At 41.5% G+C, this 24,202-nt stretch overlaps 1 protein-coding gene across 3 annotated transcripts in view; it reads right to left on the bottom strand.

The window, feature by feature from the left end:
- Positions 1 to 436: 436 nt before the first annotated feature.
- Positions 437 to 24,202, bottom strand: part of Nt5c2 (5'-nucleotidase, cytosolic II) — a 125,911-nt gene continuing 102,145 nt past the window's right edge. For all 3 annotated transcript variants that reach the window (XM_051200011.1, XM_051200012.1, XM_051200013.1), the window contains 15 exons: positions 16,795 to 16,912; positions 15,780 to 15,875; positions 11,837 to 11,928; positions 11,646 to 11,703; positions 10,575 to 10,668; positions 9,431 to 9,484; positions 7,228 to 7,311; positions 6,482 to 6,523; positions 5,522 to 5,629; positions 5,225 to 5,291; positions 4,293 to 4,463; positions 3,025 to 3,076; positions 2,862 to 2,922; positions 2,545 to 2,721; positions 437 to 1,979 (listed from right to left, as the gene is read on the bottom strand). In XM_051200011.1, coding sequence (XP_051055968.1) covers positions 1,746 to 1,979; positions 2,545 to 2,721; positions 2,862 to 2,922; positions 3,025 to 3,076; positions 4,293 to 4,463; positions 5,225 to 5,291; positions 5,522 to 5,629; positions 6,482 to 6,523; positions 7,228 to 7,311; positions 9,431 to 9,484; positions 10,575 to 10,668; positions 11,646 to 11,703; positions 11,837 to 11,928; positions 15,780 to 15,875; positions 16,795 to 16,912 — 1,508 coding nt within the window. In that variant the 3' untranslated portion in view covers positions 437 to 1,745. The remainder of the gene's footprint in view (positions 1,980 to 2,544; positions 2,722 to 2,861; positions 2,923 to 3,024; positions 3,077 to 4,292; positions 4,464 to 5,224; positions 5,292 to 5,521; positions 5,630 to 6,481; positions 6,524 to 7,227; positions 7,312 to 9,430; positions 9,485 to 10,574; positions 10,669 to 11,645; positions 11,704 to 11,836; positions 11,929 to 15,779; positions 15,876 to 16,794; positions 16,913 to 24,202) is intronic.

Below are 24,202 nucleotides of genomic sequence, written 5' to 3'. Positions count from 1 at the left end.
CAGAATTAACCTGACAACACCCTGCTCTTTCCGGGAGCCCGCCATCGTTAGCAGTCCCCTCTCTGATCCTGAGGGAATGTGACTCTCACGGAATTCTCCCCACGTCATCTGGAGCAAATTGTTAGCACTCAAACAGCCTCTGCTCTAATGGGACTAAGGAATGCACTGCTAGCAAGCTGATGGAGTTGTGCCACAGACATAATTAGGGCCCAAGAAGACAACACTGTCAACATCAACCTGAATGAGAAGTTAGCAACTTTCATAGCTATAATAGTCTCTAAATTTTAAAAACAGATCTAATTGTCATGTGTATGTTCCAGAGACACCAGTCAGAATGCATGCTACTTGGGATGATTCTAAAGCTGCAGCTACATGCCTTGGCTAAGTTACTGAGCTGTGTTCTATACCTATCAAATGATTACTAGAAAAGCCAGCCAGGTTAGAGCACGCCTTTAATCCCAGAGCTCAGGAGGCAGAGGCAGGAACATCTCTGTGAATTCAAGGCCAGTCTGTTCTACATTGGGAGTTCCAAGACAGCCAGGGGTACATAGATAAACTTTGTCTTAGAAAAAAATCTTTATACCTATGAAACACTGTTCACAAAAGCAAGTTCTTCAACTAAAAGTGACATAGTTAGCAATTTTGAAAATGTAATTTCCCTTGAGAGCATGCCAACCCTAAAGCCATCTGCAGACCAACGGCTGTGACAGTTGACAGTTGTTCTATACAAGGGTGTCAGCATTAGACATACACTTTACTGAGCTCTAGAGCAGCCAGTACTCCAGTGACCGTAGCCAAGAATGGAAGAAAACAAATGAAAGCTAAAGCTACAATCTACAAAAGTATTCCAAGTGTTGGACGACTCCCTGCCCTGGCCCGGCGGTCACGTGACTGCATATTCACAGGCTGCTGCTTCATTGAGAGCGGGAGTAATTTCCCGCAGTATTCTCCAGTGAACCGATACTAAGATACTAACGGTGCCTTTTGCTGTAGAGCCCCTCCCACACATGTGCCTAGGAGCAGGATGCCCCTGCGGTCTGCGCTGATGAAGGCAGCTCTGGTAGCAGCTGCTGTTCTCTGGGAACTTGCACCGCTGTATCTTCAGCTACATTCCCCAAAAGGATTGTTTTTATATAACCAAAACACATTTGTGCTACCAATTTTTTAAAATCAAGGATGAGGACTTCTGCCTCAAATTCAAACCCCTGCGGTCTCCCTAAAATCACCCTGCAGCAGGGAAACCCAAGAAGGCATCAACACAGTAGCAGCCTTGCCAGGGCCACCAGGGAAACCCAGAAGCCGGACTACACTGGATCATGAAGACAGTGTATTTCTCCACTGATGTACAATACTGTATAATGCACTGGAAAAGGGGTGTGGAACAATAGCACAGTTTGTAGTAATACGATATTGTGGCTCACCTCTTCCCACCAGGCTTCAGCTCTGCTCTGAAAGCCTTTCCTACCTCAGTGTATGCAGATGGCACACTGATGACCGGTGCCGTCTGCATGCAGACCCACCTGACTTTTTACCTTCCTTCCTACAGTTTAACAATCTGCAGAGAATACAGATACACAAAACTCAAGTGAGTAGCTATGATTAGAATTATTTAAAGCCTTAAGAAACTTTCCAAATGTACTTCTGATGAGGTCCTCCCACCCTCCCTAACAGAATCTAAAGGCCACCCCTTGCCCGTGAGTCCTGCCAGACTTGCTGATAGGTGCTCAGGGTTTTAGTTTGCCTCCTTATTCTTCCTCTTCCTCCTCTTCATCATCATCTTCGTCATGGCAGTGTGTGATCTCCTGGGGAGCCAGTGGGAAGAGGTTGGGGGGCTTAATCTCACTAATGGACCTTGTAAGCTGATGACGTTTGTAGTCGGTGTCTTTGAAATCCACGGATGTGCGGTTCCGGGTGGCGAGAGGGGATTCCATCTCGTTGATATCCACATGCGTGTGCTCCACTGTTGATTCATGAGGCATCTAGAACAAAGCAAAGGCTCAGGCTGCAGGCAGAATAAAACCCTAACTTGCCTCATCTACAGTGTTTGAGTTAAATCTGGAAGCAGGACAGAAGCACCCAAGCCGCCCGGATCATTTCCCACAGACAAAAATAAGTAAAAGAGAAAAACCTGACTTTCTATTTTTAGACTCCCTTAGCCAGTCCTGAAACAGAACAGTACTGGGGCACACATATAAGAACATTAACTTCAATTCGCACTAACGAAGGAGTCCTTACTCAGATCACTTGCTTCAACCTGCCAGGTCCTGGGACTAACGGTGTGCACCACCGCACCTGGCTTTTTGTTTTTCTTTTAAACACAGGGGCTCATGTGGTTGAAACTGGCCTTGAACTCCCAATCCTGCCCATGCTCCCCCCAAAACTGAGATTCTAGGTGTAAGCCACCACACCTACTCAAAGGAAGAGTTTCTATGTAACCACATAAGACATTCAGCTTTCCCACAGACTATCTCCCGCGTCATTCCACAAAGCTGGCTGCACATGTGACCCAAGAGTACACCTTCCCTGTCAAACAGCTTTACTCACCAGGACATGGGCGGCTCTGAAGAGGTAGCTGAACGGGTAGTACAGCAGGTTGATGAACGATGCCGCGTAGAGGTCAGCATACCGCATCACTTGACTGGCAAAGAGTGTCTGCCGGGAGCCACTACGGAAAAGGCTTCCCATCATCCCGTAGCACATGTCCATGTCGTGAGTTACTTTCTTAAATAAATAAAAATCCTCAGCTTATTCAACTATTTGCTGATGACCAGTGACATACAAGTCCCTACATAAAATCACAAGCATGTAAATGATTTAGACAACTGATTTTCCACATTTCATCCCAAATCCCATCTGCATACCTTAATGCGTCTCTGGATGGAACTAATGTCTGGGCGCTCATTGCTACTGCTGTCAAGGTGCCTGGAGACAGAAGGAGAGCACAGAGCAAATCTCTAAATGAACACACTGTATTCCTATGTTGTTCTTGAAGAGGTTAGTGGGTTTTAGAACTGGGAAACTTACTTGTAGAGTTCAGCCAAGAAAATATCCAAGCTCTGAAGTTCTTCGAAAAGTGCTAGTTAAAAGTTTAGAAAGGAAAAGAAAATGTTTTAGGTAAATCAAGCAAAATCGCCTGGCTTTTAAGTGCTGCTCAAACTAGTGAGTTTCAGATATGACAAAAAGCACAGTGTGGGCTAACATGGCAAAGTTATGTATGTATATGTGTGTGTGTGTGTATATATGTACGTACACAGACCACTTGCACCTCCCTCAGGGAAGCTCACTGACACCCACGTGTACTCTGCCAATGGAAGGCCACCACAGTTTCCTTTTGAACAGTCTCCTCCTACCTAAAGGCCACTGACCCCTTTGCAGCCTTATGGGCTTCCAGAGCAACTATAGATAGTTTATGTTTGAAGTTTGTGTGTGGGCGCCAGTCGTCACCATGCGGATTCTGGGGACTAAGCTCTGGTGAAGCTCACCAGCAAGCACCTTTACCAATTTACACATCTAGCTGGCCCCATTTCTAGGAAAAAGGACTAGGAATTAGGTGACTTGTCCCGAGTTGAAGGTTAACTAGATTTCACAGGTGGGAAGCTTAAAATGTGATGGCAACAGTCCACATCACCTGCATGCCTCCTGAGTTCCCCAGGAGAACCACGCCCTAATTTACTGCATAGAACAGGTTTTCTTCTACCATCAGTCATTCAAATTAGGTCCTGTCACCGAGAAGGAAAGCTTTATGTGTACTGCCTTGCCTGAGACCCACCAGCTTGCAGACAGGCATTATTGGTATTCCATTTTCATGGGGAAACAAGACTCAAGGAGCATGCAGATTTTGAGCAAAGGAGCTAGAATCCCATCAACATAAGCCACAGTGATGGTGATACACTGGAACACAGGGAGGTCCTGCGTATCCAACATCTTTCTGCAGCTACCTGTGACCCAACTGAAGAGTATGTGTACTGCCCAATGCACGCTGTGTGGCTCAGCTTAAGGATATTTGGCTTCTGTCTTCACGAATACAGGTAATTAGCATTCAGAGCCATTGCTGCCCCAGAATCATAAACAGTGTTAGAGAGACTGAGACTATTGGATGTGGCTGGAGAAACATGGACTGCAGACCAAAGTGGAATTTCAGTTCACAAACTCTTACTGTAGTATGTATGTATGTATGTATAAACAAATTCTTGAGTTGTGTATCTAATCTAGGAGAACTAAGTCAAAGCTGTCGTGTAAGATACAAAACTAGTTGTGGCAAAGATTTGAAAGTAAGGGTGATGGTCTCTTACAACTCTTGTCGGTCCAGACGTGGAGCTCTTGTGCAAGCTCAGGAATCACCAAGAAAGTCCTCCACCCCTGCCGTTTCTTTGACTTCAAAATGTCTCCAAAAATGTGATCTCCGATGTACAAAATGTCTTTGCCCTTGGCTCCCAACAGATCACAGATTGTATCAGATGAGCCTGAAGAAATGAATGAGAAGAATGTTTCTAGATTAAAGAAAGCATTCAGAGCCCACACCTAAATACTCCAGAAATGTATAATTATAGGAAAGAGAAGCCTTTCTTAAATACAAAGGTTCACTATTCTTTGTGCAGTCCCAGTCAAGGCTTTACTACTGTGCTGACCAGAGCGCTAAGCAAGAAGTCTATTCAGGCAATGACAGTGCACACTTTTAAACTCAGCACTTGGGAGGCAGACGCAGGTGGATCTCTGTGAGTTTGAGGACAGCCTGGTCTACAGAGCGATGGTTGTTACACAGAGAAACCCTGTCTTGAAAAAACAACAAAATCTAGGAAGAAGACCACCAGGATACCACGGCTGGGTTGGAGACAGAGTGCAGAGATGTAAATGGTGTGTCATGTAAGAGGCCTATGTCAGCCCATCACAGACTGCTCACTGAGTTGGCGTCATTCAACTGCTTCTGACTCTTGACATCACACGGGCTTTTTGAAAGTCCTTTGAGAAGAAATACACCCAAATGGTTCCAGAACACGAAGATAAGCCCTCAGAGGAGGATAGAAAGATCTTTTCAGTGACAATAAAACTTAACCCCTTGACTTCCATTAGCAGAAGACTGCTGACTCACAATAGATGACCTTTCTGGTCCTGAAGAATTATGTGGCACTATGCTGAAAGACCATGGAACTTTCCACAGTGAAGTCTGAAGCAACACTCACATTTGTGCAGATGTGTCCAGAACAAAGGGAAATGGACAGCTCACCTCCTGAGTAGACGATGCCGTGCTGCAGGGGGCCTGTGTAGGTACCAATTTTCAGTTTTCCAGTTTTCTGGGTAAAGAGAACAAAGACTGTGAAAAGGTCTGTCATTTTATCACAATATCTACCTACATTTGCTACTTGACCCGGGCACTCACTCTCTAACTAGCACTCTGTTGGGCTACTTCAGTTAAAATCAAAACACCCAACTTTAAGAAACTATGGCCATTAGAAAGGAGAGGGAAGTGGGGAAGGAAGAAGTAAGGGATGGTGTATTAGAACATGTCACCTTCTCGACTTACAGTATCCACCTGACGTAGTACTGTGCCTTCTCCAAAAAAGAGCGGTTTCCGTGCATCCACTAAAATCAGATCAAAGTAAGACTGCCACGGTCGATGGGAGCTTCCCGGCTGGTGGAACAGAGTAGGCAAAAGCTACAACATCACCGCACATTTAATACTTAAACCCACTCATGCACAGGAATCTTTAAATAATTTTTTTGGAACTGACAGGTATAAACAAGTTTAACTTACTCTCTGAAGGACAGTTCTTTCAAACATGAAATATGAGAAAACTAGGCAGATGCCAACTACAATTCAGCACCAGAACTAAACACAGAAAGTGGCACTGAGGAGACTCCCACTTGTTTTTAGGGCGATGGCTCTAGATACACACTGGCTTCAGCTGGTTGCACAAGAAGATATTATGCCAACTAACACACTGCATTCTGAGATGGTGTTAACCTTTTCAAGCCAGAATAAAGAGCACCATACACTGTAATTTCAGCATTTACTAAAGCTTATTTGTTAACCCTGAGCATAATCACACTGCAGAAAGACTTCTCAATACCAAGGTTAACTGCTTTCTTAGCATAACACCCATCAGCAACTAATCTAGAAGCAGTTACAACATTCACACTGAAATTCTATTTCTTTTAAACTGGTATCACCCTCAATCCCATGCAATACAAACAATTCTGCTTAAGAACCTATTCTGATCCTATTTACTCCAGACCATATAAATGTTCATTTTACTTCTATATAGTAAATATTTAGAACACCAGAGATTTTAAATTCTGCTAGCCCTAGATTACTTCTTTTAATGCTGATTTAAACAATAAGCTTTCTAAAACTAGGGCTTTTCTAGGTGGATCCTGGCCATTTCCTTCCCTTTAATATTCTAAAATGATTAAATACATTAATATTCTAAAATGATTAAATACATTATTAGTTAACAAATGGCCTATTAAATTACTATAATACCTTGGGTCCATGTGGGAAATCAAACAGGTAAGTCATGATTTTCTGGGGGGAAAAAGAAAGGTCCATGTATGATTTTTGCACAAGACATACGCAAGCTTTTCACCACATTGCTTTTTTGTATAGCTTATGACATCGTGGCAGGGGGAGTTAAACTAATGCTTCATTGGGCAAAAGGTGGGCAGACAGCTACTCAGGAAGGGTGTGGGCTTCCGAGTGCTTATTGATGTACAGTCACTCATGCCCCTAGCCAGTTCTCCTGGAAAACGTGTGTGGAGGTGAGGGACCTGAAGAAAGGGCTCAGAGAAAACCAAAGACTCACATGAGATACCACACTGCCATTTCGTTAGCAGAGAGCTGGGTGGGGCAGAACTTCTTGCTAGAACTGTAAATCTATAATTGCATCAGCAAAAGCAAGACATTTAAATTTGGTCCATGCAGTTTTGTTTTTGTTTTTTGTATCCTTTAGTCATGATCTTTTGAAATTTAAAAATAAGAGATGGAAAATTTCGTTCTCTATCTCTTAAGATTCAAAACACATCACCTTTCACTATAGGACTTCCAATAGCAAGGGTATTAAGGAAAGGGTGTGATTTCTCAGATCTAGATAAATAATGCTCCAAACAGGCAGAGAAACCATTCTATCAGCATAAATAGCTCCCCATATGAAAACCTTTAAATAACCACTATAATAGAAAAAAAAAAAAAGTACTTTCCTGTGTAAGGAAATTAACACGTTAAATACTTACATCCGTGTATTTGTAGTCACTGTTAGTGGCAAGAAACACTTTCCCTACTTCCTTCATCCGGCTCAGAAGCAATGGCAATTTCCCCTGAAACGGTGACAAAATACTTCAGTGTTGTGTTTACAGTTCAGTCAGACTGGGATTCTGCCCACATATGAGTAGGGTAATAAGTCTCTCAAGGGCTGGTTGGTTTCAGAAGTCTGCATGTAAAAGGCCACATTATTAGGCTTTTAAAGTAGTAACATATAGTATATACTTTAGTAACTTACTAATAATAGGTCTTTACCACCCTCATGTCTGCTTCAGGAAATAGGTTAAAGTACTGAGTGATCCCTCAAGTATGGGATTTAAGTGCACTAAAGATCAGAAGTTGACTGAGATAGGGCTCCACCATACACACTGGGGCTTCTCTGTGTAACAGCCCTGCTGTCCTGGAACTCACTCTGTACACCAGGCTGGCCTCAAACTCAGAGATCCACCTGCCTCTGCCTCTCGAGTGCCGGGGTTAAAGACGAATGCCACCACTGTCCAGCTACACACCGCGGCCTTATGAAGACCTTTGCAGAATAAAGTGACAGATGCAGGTGCTACCTAGAAACATCTGCCCACAAGTGAAGAGATGAGCCAAGTGCAATGCCTAGCGTACCTAGCAAGAACGCATGTCCCTTCCCCTTTCACAGACTGTTCAACTGCTCAGTGCTCCTTCAAGTCAACAGGAGGAAACAGGACGACACAAATTCTGCTTTTACTCTATAGAAAAGTAAGTTACTGGAGGATCTTGGGTCTCTGTACGTGTATAAATGGATTTGTTTGTTTATTAGTTTGGGTTTTTTTGGAACAGGGTTTCTCTGTGTTGCTTTGGAGCCTGTCCTGGAACTCTGTAGACCAGGCTATCATCAAACTCAGAGATCCACCTGCCTCTGCCTCCTGAGTGCTGGGATTAAAGGTGTGTGTCACAACTGCCTGGCTTTTAATTATGTATCAGTGTGTAGAATGTACACGAGTGCAGATGCCTGTAGAGGCCAGAGACATCAGGCCTACCAAGAAGCTAGAGTTACAGGCAGTTGATGAGTGCTAGGACTTGGGTCTTCATGTATGTATGTATGTATGTATGTATGTATGTATGTATGTATGTATATAATTTTTTCTACCCTAGCTCTCTCTCTCCCTCCCATCTTACCCCACCCACCTGTTCCACTCCACAAGGAGGGTGAAGCCTTCCAGGAGGGAATCATCAAAATCTGTCAAGTCATTTGGAGCAGGGTCTAGGCCCTCCCTCCTGCCTCTAGGCTAAGGGAGTATCCCTCCATGGGGAATGTGCTCCCAGAGTCCTTTCCTGCACCAGGGATACATCCTGGTTCCACTGTCAGAGGTCCCTTAGACTGTCCAGGCCTTCTGAGACCCATGTTCAGGGGGTCTGGGTCGGTGCCATGCTGGTTTCCCAGCTGTCAGTCTGGGGTTTGTGAGCTCCCCCTTGTTCAGGTGACTTGGGTCTTCTTAAAGAACAGCAACTGCTCTTAACCACTGAGCTAACTCTCCAGCTCATGGGAAAATAAAAAAACAGTGCTGGGGCTCACACCTAGGACCTTTCGCAAATGCTCTACCATTGAGCTACACAACTAGCCCACTACTGTTTTAAACAATTTTAGCTTCACAGAAAAGTTGTGATTATACACACACACACACACAAACACACACTTGCCATGCATTCCTCATACATTCCTTTAATAGTAACAGCACTGAAGCATAATTATGAAAATTTTAAAATAACGTTTGTGCAATGCTATGAACTAGAGCTATTTTAAAAGTATCTACTATGTGTCTTAAACCTGTGCTCATTGTTCTTTGCTAACAGGGTGAAGACACTTTAGGTGACAAGGCTATCCATGCACATTTTTAGCGCATCAATCACAGTGCTTAAGATTTGAGTGAGTCTTGGCTAACTATTCACTAACTGTGTGGCCTTCCGCATGATGTTTAACCCTTTCTTTATTCATTAGGTGCCTGCTGAATCTATAAATAATGGCGAGAGTATAAGGCCGCAATCACAGCATGGTGACAATGCACACATTAACCCCCAGTTGCTGTCATTAGAGGCAAACAGGGACAACTAGAAAGACGACACATGGGAAGAAAATCTTTGTAATTATGCTATCCCATCACTCACTCAACTGCCATGCAGATTCATTCCCCTCTCAGTACTTACATCTTTGACTACATACTTCTCAAGATTTTCAACTGTCTTTTCCTTAAGGGAGCCCTAGAAGAAGAAAAAAGAAAACAGAACTAAAAAAAGAAGTTTTATTTATGTTAAAAAAAAAATAATAAGTTCTTGCTCTGTAGCCCAGACTAGCCTTGGACTCATGACCCTCCTGCCTCAGCCTCCCAAGTGCCAACATTACAGAACCAGGATACTATGCCCACCTCACAAATTGAGGTTGCTTGTCTGAGACAAAGCCTCACTTTGTAACCCAACTTGGCCTTGAACTTGTGCAGTGTCTGGGATTGTGGATGTGCCACCACACCTGACCTATAAATCTGTTTTTAACTTTTACTAGAAAATTTGTACTTACTATCAAACAAATGAATCTGTTTACCAAAATAAAATGTAGATAAAGGGCAAAAAACCTTTAAATATAAAATTATATTTAAATTAAATTAAAAACATTTCATATTTTATTGAACAGTTTATAGTAAATATAAATTGAGTACTAACTAACTGATGTTATTAGCCAGGTGGGAGTTATTTGGATAAAATTTAAATTGGATAAAATTTAGTCATTCACTAAAATCCTTCTAAATAAGTTTCAGAAATGCAGACAATAAAATTTAAAAACTGAGCCTCAGGACTGAGGCAGACTGTCAGCATAGTCAGGCAAGAATGGATGGAGGAGGCAAATCTCCGCCCAGTAGTGGTGTCCCATGCCTTTAATCCCAGCACTCGGGATCTACATGAGTTCCAGGCCAGCCTGGTCAACAGAGCAAGTACCAGTACAGGCTCCAAAGGTACAGAGAAACCCTGTCTCAAAATACCAAAAACCAAAACAAACATAGAAAGATTAATTTTATTCTGTTAATGTGCATGCCTGTGCACATGAGTGCTGGGTGCCCAGAGAGGTCAGGAGAGGGTGTCAGATCCCTGGCACTGAACTCGTTACAGATGGTGGTGAGCTGCCATGTGGTGCTGGGAACTGAACTGGCATCCTCTGCAAGAACAGCGAGTGCTCCTCCTTTCTGAACCATCTCTCCACTTTCTTTTTAAAAAGTGCTCCATTTCCACTTGCAAAGTTAGTGTCAGACCGTAAATTTGTGCCAGAGAAACGGCAGGCAAGAAAACAGCTTCTAAATACCTTGTAATGGACCCAGTCGACTGCGTCCCTTACATCCTGAAACATGCTCCGGTACGACATGAAGAGGTCCCCATCTTTAAATCCTGTGTCACAACTACAGAAAAATGAAAGAACATGACAGGGAATCCAAAGCGAGTAAATACAGTGAGCGTCCAAACCGACCAAGGGACCCAACCAAAGGCTCCACATCACATGGTACAGGATGTGGTTAGCTAGGAACTGCTCCCTCACCAAAATTCATTTGAGTATTAGAAATGGCCAGAGTATTGTATAAATGGAGTATAGTAACTGTGAGTGAATACACTGGATGGAATGTGAAAGGCCAAGATCCCAAAATACCAGGTTTGTCACTTAGAACAGGTTCTCACTGAACAAACATTTAGAACATAGGTTCTTCCACCCCCAACCTTCCTGGCATTGTCCCTGGGTACAAAAGTGCTGTTCATTCTCATCTGTGACTCAGTTTCCCACCAAGTTTAGTGCCCTAAGTGGGTAAGGTCTCAGATAGGAAGTTAGCAGACTCCCACAAGTTCTTACACGTCAAGCAATGGCCACACAACTCCCCCAAAGGGAAAAAGCTAACCTATGCAAGACTTAAGTGAAACTTTGCTTCAGGAAAAGTAAACAATATCTATTCCTCGATGAAATCTTGCTGGGCCTGGGAATGAGACTAAATGACCATCCCTGAATGGCTCCTGGGTAGCTGCTGTGAAATGAGTTGGGGGGTTTTAGTGTAATTCTGCTTGGACAGATAATCATCACACAAACCTCCCACTCAGTTGTCACAATTAGCACCTCTGCTGGCGTCTTCATTCCCAGGAGAAGCCAATCAGAAGTGGTCCCTTCCAAACATGGCTGCAGCACACTGGCAAGGAGAGGGGCCGTGTGGGAGATGAGAGCCTGCATGGAGCTGCTGGTGCTGTCCATCTCTCAGGCTGGCAATGTAGCATCTCTCACTAGCACTAAATTCACTTTAGAAAAGCAGAAAAGACCTACAATGGCCAGTTCTCTAAAACCCTGTTCATTAATTTAAAAATCAACTGGATAAAGAAAATTGTAGTATAAACATACCTGGTATATCTTGGACAATTAGTAAAAAAATCTACTAGGCAGGCCAACAGGTAGGTCTCTGAAAAATGAAGTACAGATATTAATCAGCTGTAAGTAAAATGGTTAAGCAGATTTAATTAGCTCCTTTGAGTAACAAGTGGTCCTGGGAGGAAGGGACAGCATGTATATATAGTAAGCAGAGAGTAGTCTACCTGGAAGATTGAATAGTGTGTTCAAAATGTAAAACCGTTCAGTGTCATCTCGTTGGATAAATTTATTTGGATACTGCTCTCTAGTTTCTGGTCTGCAAGAGAAATTTAAGAATTAATTGACATACAAAAAGTTAACATGTTAACTCTAGGAAATAGTCATTATTCAAAATGTTACTAAAACATTTTGATGGCTATGTCCAAGAGTGTTCAGATACCAAGTCTGGACAGCTATGAACAGGCTCAGGTGAGCCCTCACAGAACTCTTCATAGACAACACTCAGGCTGTCACTGTGCTAGAAGAGGTCTATCAAGATCATACAACCTGATTAAAGGGAAACTATTCAGCTTAAAAGGCTTAAGGTAAACAGGTCTTAAACAGGCAGCTCACCCCTGTACTCCCAGCCTGGTCAACAGTGAGCTCCCGGCCATCCAGCCCAACAGTGAAGCTGTCTCAGGATGAATAAATTAAAGCAGAAGGGAATGAACGTAGAGAGGACTCACGTAGGTGGTACATTGGCCTCTGCTCCAACACTTAGTGAACATGTGTGCTCCCGAATGGAGTTCGGGAATAAAAAGCATGTCTTCCTTAACCCATCTGAGCTGTATTTTCCTCTGTTCCTCTATTGAAAGCAGACCAACTTCTGAATTGACCTATTTAACTTACAAGGTCCAGTTCATATCAGTAAAGTGCATGTCACTCAAACTCGAGGAAATTGTGTGAAGAACCCAATACCCACATAAATGCCAAGCATCATAGCACAAGCGATGGTGACAGAAGGGAGAGGGCTCCAAGGACACTCCACCTCGCAAAATATGATGGAGTGACAGAAAGACACCATCAACCACTGGCCTGCACAAAGACACACACATATCCCACCAAGAAAGGGGAAAACATTAATTAAAAAATCCAAGGGTGAGAATTCTAAAATACATACAATGCTCATGGTAAAAAAAAAAAAAAAAAAAAAACACAAATACAAAGAAAACCAAATTTAAAGCTTATACTTACATATGAGTTGGGTAAATTCCTATTTAGTTATTTAACTTCAACTGGTATGAACTCCAGTTGGTTTAGTCACCTTGTTTATCATCCTTATAAAACAAAAGTTCCAATACATAGAGACTCACTACAAAGTCACCTCCTTGGCCCTCATGAAGAAGCAAGCAGTGCTAACAGGCCCTTACTCCAGTCTTTATACAAACATAGGTGACTACTTTTCAGCAATCACAACTCAAATCCACTGAGAAATATGGTTAGTCGGTAATCTCCAGTGGGGGAAGACAATGCATCAGGCATAAAGGGACAGTCTATGTGCAGTTACAATACTGAACACTGGTAACTTTTCGTGACCCACTCTCCAGGCTAACAAGGAATGACAACGCTAGTCAGACAGATCTCTCCTCCAGCCTCATAACCACTGCACTGTAACACCATTTTCCTCCACGTTGGTTTTCCCTGAGACCTTTTCCTTTAGATTCTAAGGACTGCATTATGTTAAGCTTGAATGAATCGGCAAGTACTCACAAATGACATTTCAGAAATACTATCAAGAGTGTTTCCAAAGGACCTACTCTGAAGCTTTGTTGGGGGGAACATAGCAGGTTGATGGATTTCATTATCTGTTTGAGATAACATTTCATGTAGCCCAGACTGGCATATGTAACCAAGGATGCTTGAACTCCTCATCCTCCTGAGAGTAGCACAGACAGGGACCGCTACCCCAGCTTAGGACTGGACATCTTCAATTAGTGAGTTTGGTTGTAAAACAAATTTACTGAACGGCTTCTTTTTTTCTCTCTCTTTCTCTCTACCTTCTTTTCAACTAACAACCAAGCAATATAATCCCCCTTCAGACATAAATCACATCCTGGATAACAGTGAGAGTATCTGTTCATGAATGAGCTTAGGTTGGTGACCCTACATGTAATCATTTTCCTTCTGAACCCTGCTTCTTCCTACAAAACCACCCTTTAGAGCAACAGAAGGTGCACATAGCCTCTGCCTGCTGAGAGGCGGCTCTCGCTGCGAGGTCTGTGAAGCTGTTATGTAATAGAGCCTGCTTGCTGCACAGCACTGTGCCATGGGCTTCAACCTAAGTGGGACACAGCTCTGGCTTCTGATTTACAGGGTGTTCGGACACAATTTCAGTTAGTTTAATTATCCCAACATAACTGTGACAACTACCACTTTTCTATCAATAAATCATTCAGAAAAATTACATGAAATCATGTTTTCATTTCAAGTTGTAGCTATAACTCAAACAGTGTCAAATTATACGTGTGTGTGAGATGTGCATGCTGAGTGCCTGTGGAAGCCTGACAGGGTATCGGATCCCCTGGGTCCTGGAAACTGAACTCAGGTCCTTTGTAAGAACAAGTGCTCTTAGTCACTGGACCATCTCTCCAGTCCCCAAACTGTGTATTTTGTTTTAATTTTTTTGAGACAGGGTCTCTATTATGTAGCCCTGGCTATCCTGGAACTGAGGCTGGCCTCAAAATCACAAAGATCCATCTGCCTCTGCCTCCTGAGTGCTAGGATTAAAGGTGTGCACCACCACTGCCTGGCAACTGTGGACTTTTGTTATTGTTTTGTCTTAAATTAAAATTAAAATTTTAAAAAAATGCGATGTTACACACACACACACACACACACACACACACACATTACATTTACTTCTTACTAGGGAAGAAACTCCAAATTAGTAAAGTGGAAATGTTGTAACAATGTGTTATTTGGTTTAAAGCCATTACCCTTACTCTACCCACTTTCCCTTTCTTCCTTTTGTGGATCAAACCCAGACTTCCTTACACTCTGAGAAACTGCCCCATCTTTTTTTTTTAAGTATTTACTTACACTCCTGGCTGTCCTAGAATTCACTTTGTCTGCCTGTCTCTGTCTCACAGTGCTAACATTTAAAGCATACCCCACCATACCCAGCTTTTCTCCCCAATTCCTGGGATGGGTCTTGTTATATTGCCCAGGCACTGATAGAACAATTCAGGACTCCTCCTATCCCAGATTTCAGACTAGTTGGCACCAAGAGCAGGTGTTCTTGTGCCCTTTACTACCTTGTATTTGAGGTTCCTTATATTTTTATATTTTCATTATACAAATGTCTGAAGATATTCAAAGATTAAAATGTACTAGCTAATAAAAATCTCAGTTATTAAATTGTTATATAGTTCAAAAATTTTCAAGTGACTTTTATATGCTTATCTTAGAACTTGAACTGGAGAGATGGATCACTGGTTAAGAGCACTGGCTGTTCTTCCAAAGAACCAGGGTTCAAGTTGCAGCAACCACATCATAGCTCACAACTGTCTCTAACTCCAGTTCCAGGGGACCTGACACACTCATGCAGGGGAACACCAATGCACATTAAAAAACAAAACAAAACAAAAAACTTAGAACTTAAAATAAGTCAAAACTGTGCTATACAGTTAGAAGATACTGAAACTAATTACCTAAGTAGGGGTGACTCTTAATGACAGAAGAGGGAAGTGTATTTCACCTGTAAAGACAGTGTCACACCACTTAACTACTAAAATACCAGAGAATTAGGCTAAGGAGACAGCATGGTTGGCAAAGTACTTGCCATTAAGTGTAAGTCAGGCACACACCTGAATCCCAGCTCTGCTAAATTCTCAGGCTCAAGGACCAGCTATCCTCACCTATTTGCTCCCAGTCCCTGAGACTCAGTCTCAAAAAACAAGGTAGAAAGGGCCTAATTTAGAACTTACCACGCAAGCCTACAACTAAATCCAAGCCTTGGAAGGAAAGCCACAGCAGAAGGAAAGAACGAATTTCTAAAAGTTGCCCTATGACCCCTTCTTACACACACTGCAGTACATGTGTACACTCACACACCCATGTACACATTAATAATAAACAAAATCAAAGTAAGATGGACACACACACACACTAAGAGTTCTTTGTACTCACCCTTTTATGAAGTTAAATCCATGTGCACAAACCAAAAGGTTTCCATAGGCATCAACTTTCAAAAGATTTCCGTAAAGTGTGTCAAAGACAAGTCCTCTACATGAAAATGAAGAAACAGAAAGTACAAGGTAATACATGTAGCAATCTTATTCACTCAATCACCACACAAGAACTTGTTACGTCCCCAAAACAAAATAACCATGTATGCTAAGTGAGTGAATGCATTTAAAAATAAACCACAGACCTGGAGACACAGCTCAGTTACAGTGCACTTGCTAACTGGCACAGATGGATGGAGGAAGAGAGATTATGTCAGAGCAACTAATAATATTCAGTCCACATCTGTAAGCAGTCACAATTGTTTTATGTTAGGAGAAGGGCTCACCTAAGAAGCACAGACTACCCCTCCTCTGCTATCTTTCTATAATAGTCCTTAAGTTTCTTTGGACATTGGCCTGCTTGGATTTCCCTGTATCCAATGTTGCACATGGGGCAATTGTGATAATATTAGAAACAAATGTCTTTCATAATCTTAACTTTTCCCTATCAAATTCAGAAAAGGTGCCAAAAGGTTCTTCCTACCAAGTTAAATGTATAGCTGCCCTCCAGAAGTCAAGAGGGGCAAAGAGAGCGCCTGTAGTCATCTTCAGCCATAGCAAATCCTTTCTTGCCCATCAGTGGGACTTCAAGAGCACAAGGAACAGAGCAGTATGTGCTCGGGAGTCTGAAGCAGGAGGAGCGAGTTTGAGGCCAGCCTGGGATACACACGGTGCTGAGAGAGAGCAGTTGGGAGGACAGGGAGAGGAAAAGTGGGAAGGGGGAGAGAAATGATGTTGGTGAAAAGAAGGGGAGAGACAGAAGGAGACAGTGTGATGACTGAGGAGACGCATGGAAAGTTCTGGTTATTTTAAAATCAATACTAACATTTGTTTATGCAGGAACAGGGATAAGTTTGGAATTTATAGTTTGGGGCCAAGGGAATCCATATTAACCCAAAATTATCTTGAAATTTTACCTGGTAGGGAATGTAGAATCATATGCAAAACTGAGCAGCTCCTGAGGATAGCCAATGGAAACTAACCTCTCCACGGTAAGCTCGAAGCCAAGGGATTCATATTCTGGAGACTTGTACACTGCACAAAGAAGGGGTTCATGAGTCAGCAGGAAGAGCGGCCATGGAAGGAGAGGCCAACGACTGAGTCTCTGCTCTTCCCCAATTCCTCTTTTCTCTTTCTCCTGCAAACCTTTCCTCTATTATACCCACTAATTAAGGAAATTCAACCATTAGTAGAAACAGGTTCTACCAGAACAGTTACAGCCTGATGTAATTGTTTTTCTTAATCTACTCTTTGACTCTTACAAATTTAGTGCTGGGAAAAAAAAAAAAAAAAAAAAACACCAATTGTATACAGCTATGACATTAACTATAAGGCTGGATAAATAGCAAAATGGGAAAAAGAAGTGTGTGCTTGTTGAAGGTATTACTATAACTGATGTAGTAATATTCAGAATGAGTTTTTCTCTCTTATCTGTATACTTGAATTTTAGCTTTGTCTGGTAGTTGCTCTGTAGTTTAATCAATGTATGTGCTCTGCCTGCCAAATGTTATCAGCCCAAACAACTATTAGGTTTAACACTGCTATAACTTTCAAAACCATATTTGACAAGTATCACTGCAAGCAAACCATAAGAAAACATATCTAAGACAATTAGGAAAATCTAGTTTGTAATCAAGGAACTAGATATTAAATTGTGACTCATCAGATGTCACTCTGGTCACAACAGGTACACAATGCAAGTATGTATGTAAAATATGTGCTTCTCCTAATCTGCTTCAGAAACTACTGTTTATTACAAGTCAACTAACATGGCTTTTGGGCTATGGGATTTTCCTCTACTATGTCTAAAATTTTACACTGCAGCTCAACAATAAAATGTTACTCCTTCAAATATGCTTGAAATATTTAGGTTAGCAACCTTTCTCATCTTTAGAAGCAAATCATATAATAAATGCCAAGAAAAGACTGTTAATTTCCTAAATGCCAACTGAGACAAGATACCCACCCAGTTCTCAGTCATATGAAAACTAGTCTCAATTACTGTTACTATGTTTCATAGCTCGTCCATTTACTACTCACCTGTAGCCCATATTCAAACTGGACCTGCTCTTCATTTGCCTATTTAAACTGGCACTGCTGGGTCTGAAACCAGGACAAGCTGCTGAGATGCCTATTAACAAAGCAGACTCTGGTGGCCAGTCTCTCTAGGTCCCTACCGGTGTCCCCTCCTGTTACAGAGTCCTCCAGGCTGGCAGGCCCCACACCCTACCCCAACTCTCCAGCCCAGGGACTGAGCTGGCCCCTTCCCTAGCCACTATTCTCTATAAAACCCACACATTTTGGTCTCTTGGTCTTCTGGCCTCTTGGCTCCAGGTTCCTCTCCATTTGGATCAGCTGGCCACTCATGGACACTCTGGGCTCTTCCTATGCTCTCCCTTGTATCTATAATAAACCTTCACCTCAATCCTTAGGAGCATTCATGTCCTTTCCTTTCTTTCTTCCTTTTTCTTTTTTCTTTTCTTTTCTTTTCCTCCATTCAGGTACTAAGATTAATGCAGCAACTGAATGGCCAAGACAAGAAAGCCAGCCAACATCCAAATGCCTTCATACCTCTAAAACTCACAGCATAATGGTGTTTCGTCTATTTCTAAAGACCAAGTTTAAAAAAAGTTTTTAAGGCTGGGCTTTCAAAATCGTTTAGTGCACATCGTCAGACTACAAATGCAACAAATCCCTGAGGAGATTGCTGAGCTGCAGCTCATGAGAGCCATGCAAGCAGCCTTGTGTCCCTGCTGCCTCAGAGGGAATAATGGCTGATGCTAACATTAACTCTGGATCTAGAAGGAAAATTCCAACTCAAGGATGTTAACTGCACAAAAACATAGGCAATAGGTAATCCCACGTTACCAAAAGTCAAAGGGGGGACACACACAATACCACCTTCAAAAACAAACAAGAATGGTCATTAATATCCCTCAATATCAATGGTCTTAACTCGCCTATAAAAAGACACAGACTAACAAAAGAGATACAAAGACAGAATCCATCCTTCTGCAAACGAGAAACACACCTCAACTTCAAAGACAGATGGGATGTTACCAGAGTGAAGGGTTGGAAAAAGATTTCCCAATCAAATGGACCGAAGAAACAAGCTGGTGTAGCTATCCTAACAGCTAACAAATTAGACTTCAAACTAAAATGAATCAAGAGAGACGAAGAAGGTCATTTTCACATTTATCATAGAAAAAAATCCATTAAGATGAAGTCTCAATTCTGAACATTATGTCCCAAATACAAAGGCACCCACATTCATAAAAGAAACATTACTAAAACTTAAATCACACATAAAACCCCACACACTTATAGTGGGAGATTTCAACAACCCAATCTCACCACTGGACCAGACTACCAGACAGAAACTTACCAAAGAAACAAAGGAACTAACAGAAGTTATGACCCAATTGGGTTTAACAGACATCTATAGAATATTCCATCCAAACACAAAATATACCTTCTCAGTGCAACATGGAACCTTCTCTAAAATCAACCACATAACTTGGCAACAAAGCAAACCTCAACAGATATGAAAAAAATTAGAGGAACCCCTGTAATTTATTGTAACTTAGTGGTTTAAAGTTAGAGTTCAAACTCATGAAAACTAAACAATGTTCAATTACATCATTCCTGGGTCAAGGAAGAAATAAAAAAAGAAATTAAGGCTTCCTAGAATTCAATGAAAACTAAGTGCCCATGTGAAAAAAGTGGAGAATAACCACACTAGAGACTTAACAGCACACTGAACAAAACAGAAGCAAACTCACCCAGGACAAGATGCCAGGAAATAATCAAACTGAGGGCTGAAATCAATACAGTAGAAACAACGAAAACAAACAAAGATTCAGTGAAACAAAGAGTTGGTTTTTCGAGGAAAAAACAACAAGATAGACAAACCTTTATCCAAACTAACCAAAATGCAGAGAGAGAACATGCAAATTAACAAAATCAGAAATGAAAAGGGGGACATAACAACAGACACTGAGGAAATCATGAGAATCTTCAGGTCATACTTTGAAAACCTGTACTCCACAAAATTCGAAAATTTAAAGGAAATGGACAATTTTCTGGATAGATATCACGTACCAAAATTAAATCAAGAATAGATAAGCAATTTAAATAGACCTATAACCCCTAATGAATTAGAAGTAGTCATCAAAAGTCTCCCAACCAAAAAAACAAAAACAGAAAAAACAAACAAAAACAAACAAACAAACAAACAAAAAAACAGACCCAGATAGTTTCTGTTAGAACTTCAAAGAAGAGCTAATACTCTTCAAATTGTTCCACACAATAAAAGCAGGAGGGTCATTGTCAAACTCTTTTTACAAGGCTACAATTACCTTGGTGCCCAAACCACACAAAGACTAAGAAAGAAAACTACACACCAATAACCCTCATGAACATCAATGCAAAGATACTCAATAAAATACTGGCAAATAAAATCCAAGAACACATCAGAAAAATCATCCATCATGATTCATCCCAGGGATGCAGGGATGTTTCAACATACAAAATCCATCAACATAAGCAAACTAAAAAACATAAACTTAAAAAAGAAAAACCTTATGATTATCTCACTAGATGTTGAAAAAGCCTTTGACAAAATCCAACATCCCTTCACAATAAAGGTCAGAGAGATTAGGGATAACAGGAACATACCTAAACATGATAAAGGCAATATAAAGCAAGCCAACAGCCAACATCAAACTGAATGGAGAGAAACTCAATGCAATTCCTCTAAAATCGGGAACAAGACAAGACTGTCCACTCTCTCCATATCTCTTATATTATACTTGAAGTTCTAGCTAGAACAATAAGACAACAAAAGGAGATCAAGGGGTTATACACTGGAAAGGAAGAAGTCAAACTTTCATTTGCAGATGATATGATAGTTTACATAAGTGAGCCAAAAATTTCTACCAGGGAACTCCTACAGCTGATAAACACCTTCGGCAAAGTGGCAGGATATAAGACTAGCTTAAAAAAAAAAAAAAATTGCCCTACTGTATAGAGACAATAAATGGACTGAGAAAGAAATCAGAGAAACATCACCTTTTACAATAGCCACAAACAACATAAAATATCTTGGGGTAACTCTAACCAAACAGGTGAAAGACCGGTATGACAAGAACTTTGAGACATTAAAAAAAGAAATTAAAAAAGATACCAGAAAAGTGGAAAGATCTCCCATGCTCTTGGATAGGTAGGATCAACACAGTAAAAATGGCAATCTTCCCAAAAGCAATCTATAGATTCAATGCAATCCACATCAAAATCCCAGCACAATTCTTCAAAAGGTCAATACTCAACTTTATATGGAAAAACAAAATATTCAGGATAGCCAAAACAACCCTGTACAATAAAGGAACCGGTATTTATCCTTAGTGCAGGAATGAACTTCCAGAGCCCATTCCCCATGGAGGGATACTCTCTTAGCCTCGACACACAGGGGAGGGCCTAGGCCCAGCCCCAAATGACCTGACAGCCTTTGATGATTCCTCATGGAAGGCCTCAACCTCCCTGGGGAGTGAATGGGGGATAGGATAGGAGGGGGTCGGTGGGGGGTATGGGAGGATAAGAGGGAGAGGGAACCAATTGATATATAAAGTAATATTGTTTCTAATTTAAATAAAATTAAAAACAAAAGCATGAGCTAGAGATGGCTCAGAGGTTAAGAGTTCAATTCCCAGCATGGTGGCTCACAACCATCTGTAATGAGATCTGGTGCCTCTTCTGGCATGCAGGCATACACGCAGACAGAACACTGTATACATAATATATAAATTTTAAAAACAAAACAAAAGCAGCCAGAGGTCTTCTCTCCCATAAAGTCTACTTTACCCTCCGTATGCTATGCCACCTCAAGGCCTTCGATGTATAATCCAAGCCCCAACGCTGCACCTGTGGCGGGAAGTACAGCATGCCCACATGCTTTAACAGCGAGAGTGTGAGCAAGGCCTGGTACTCCTGATTCTGACAGACTTACACTGAGAATGTCTTCCCCCCATGATGGTGGCCCAAGTCCATGTAAAGCGCCTTTTAATAAAATGTTTAAAAGCCCAAATTACTTTCCCATCCTAATCAAAATCCTACTTACTTCAAAAAATATTTAAGGAAACAAAATTCCAGTATAGTTGACTTTTTTCTTCTAGGATCCATGTGAAATATTTTCAACTATTAATATTTCAAGAAGGATAATTTGATGAATATGCCCTCAAATTGAAGATAAAAACTAAACCTTATTCCCCCACTCTCAAACTCATCCCTAAATTGACAATTTTCTGTAGTTAGTGAATTATAATGGATTAATTTGTCACTGAAAATTACATTCACGAGATAATTTGAACTGAAGGTCAAACTAATTTTACAATTTTATTTCTGTTATTTTTAAATTAAAATACAAATATATCATGTCCCCCCACCTGTACTCCCTCTGAACCCTTTCAAGTTTTCTCCCACTTCTAAAATTGATGGCCTCGTGTGTGTGTGTGTGTGTGTGTGTACACGTATATATATTCACACACACACACACACACAACGCATAAATATATAAATCGGCCAACTGAGTCCATTCAGTATGACCTGTGTAAATAAGATTTCAAGGCTAACTACTGTCTTTGTATTGGATAATCAATTAGGGGCTATCCTTGGGAGAGGGTGATTCTCTATCAGCAGCCATTAGTTGCCCAGATTTCTTTATCTCAGGGTGGGACCTGGAAGATTTCACACTTCTACATTAGCATGTTTACTGATACTGTCACTGTTCAGGTCTTGTTTAGGTAGCTGTATTGTTGGGGCATGTATCATGTGTATAGCTTCCTATTATACCTAGAAGACAAAATCTCACCAATGAAAAAATACAGAAAAATAATTCTAAACCCTAAAATAAGAAAAACCCCAGATACCACATTTTTGTTGTGCTCAAAGGGCAGAACTTCTTAAACATTTGACTATGGTGACTTTCTATTAATTCTACATTAGAAACACTAATTTTCTTTCCTCCAAGTGAGTTCAGGGAACTTTCAGAAATAGAATCTATCCCCCTCGTTCCCTGACCTGAGCTAGAGTTCTGGTGTACCTGAGTCTGAGCCAGAATTCTTTGTGTTGGGGTCTGTAACTATTGTTATAAACTTCTGGATTATGCAGGCCATCCAAACGGAAGGCTAGATGCTGAAGCACACTAACTATACTCTTGTAATTTCTTCCAACTGGGCCAGCACAGACAGACTGTCCTAGTCTCCTAGTCTCTGGCGGGAATGGATTCATCACAGAGTCAAGTTCCTCTTTGACAGACTATCTATTTCACCTAGCTCTACATTAATCAGCAAGACGGACAAGCTACTGACAGCTTCTCAGGTAATCATTTCAGCAGGACACACTCCCAGGTCACTGAATCCTCTGTAGAGATCTACACATACTACAGTCAACGCTTCTTCTAAGTACCCCTGGGAATAAACATTTAGTGTGTCCTGAAGTGTATACAGTGCCACCTTCCTCTAACAATAAAGCAGCACTCAAGGCAGAAGCAGGCACCTCCCTGAGTTCAAGGCTAGCCTGATCTACAGAATGAGCTCTAGGTCACCCAAGGCTTCTTAATGAGACCTTGTCTCAAAAAAAAAAAAAAAAGGCTAAAAAATACAAATTCAACATTCCCTCCCCCCACCCCAAATCTGCCAGGCCCTTTAAACTGGCCACAGAGACCTGCAGAGACCAATCTATCCCTTCAGACTTGCAGTTCTACACCTTCCCACAAAGCAAAAGCTCTAACCTCAGTTTTTCTCACAAAACTGGAAAGTGAATAATCAAAGCGTCAAGCCTCAAGCCTCATTCTTAGAACCATTTTCCCATGGTTCCAACACCTGGCCAAGTGTTTCAGATCACAAATGATCTCACATTAACTGCTTGCTTGTTCTCTGAGATTCTGTGGCCTACCCCAATTTACCCAAAATCTGAAGACAAAGAAAGAAACTGTTTTAAGGGCTGGAGTCCAAAGGAAATAGGAAAAAACAGAACAAAACCAACAAACAAACAAAACCCCACAACCCTGCCTCAGTCACTAGGATAACACAGCGTTCTCGGGTTACGTAACAAGACTATAAAGAGAACAGCCAAAGCTTTGAAAGTTGAAGCTATCCAGTGCATTTAAAGATATTCTTTACTCAGTAATCTGTGAGGAAAACATCTGCATGCCATAGGATAGAGCCAGGGTTCTGCGAGCAGAAGCTGCTCACCCAACCAAAGCCAGCCAACCTGAGAGGCCTCACTCCTTTGACTAAGCAAGTTTCTTCCAGGAGTCTGGAATGCATA

This window comes from Phodopus roborovskii, unplaced genomic scaffold, assembly GCF_943737965.1.
Source record: "Phodopus roborovskii unplaced genomic scaffold, PHOROB, whole genome shotgun sequence".
Classification (NCBI taxonomy): domain Eukaryota; kingdom Metazoa; phylum Chordata; class Mammalia; order Rodentia; family Cricetidae; genus Phodopus; species Phodopus roborovskii.
Note: the sequence above shows the minus strand (reverse complement) of the source record. Positions and strands in the feature narration are given on the sequence as shown.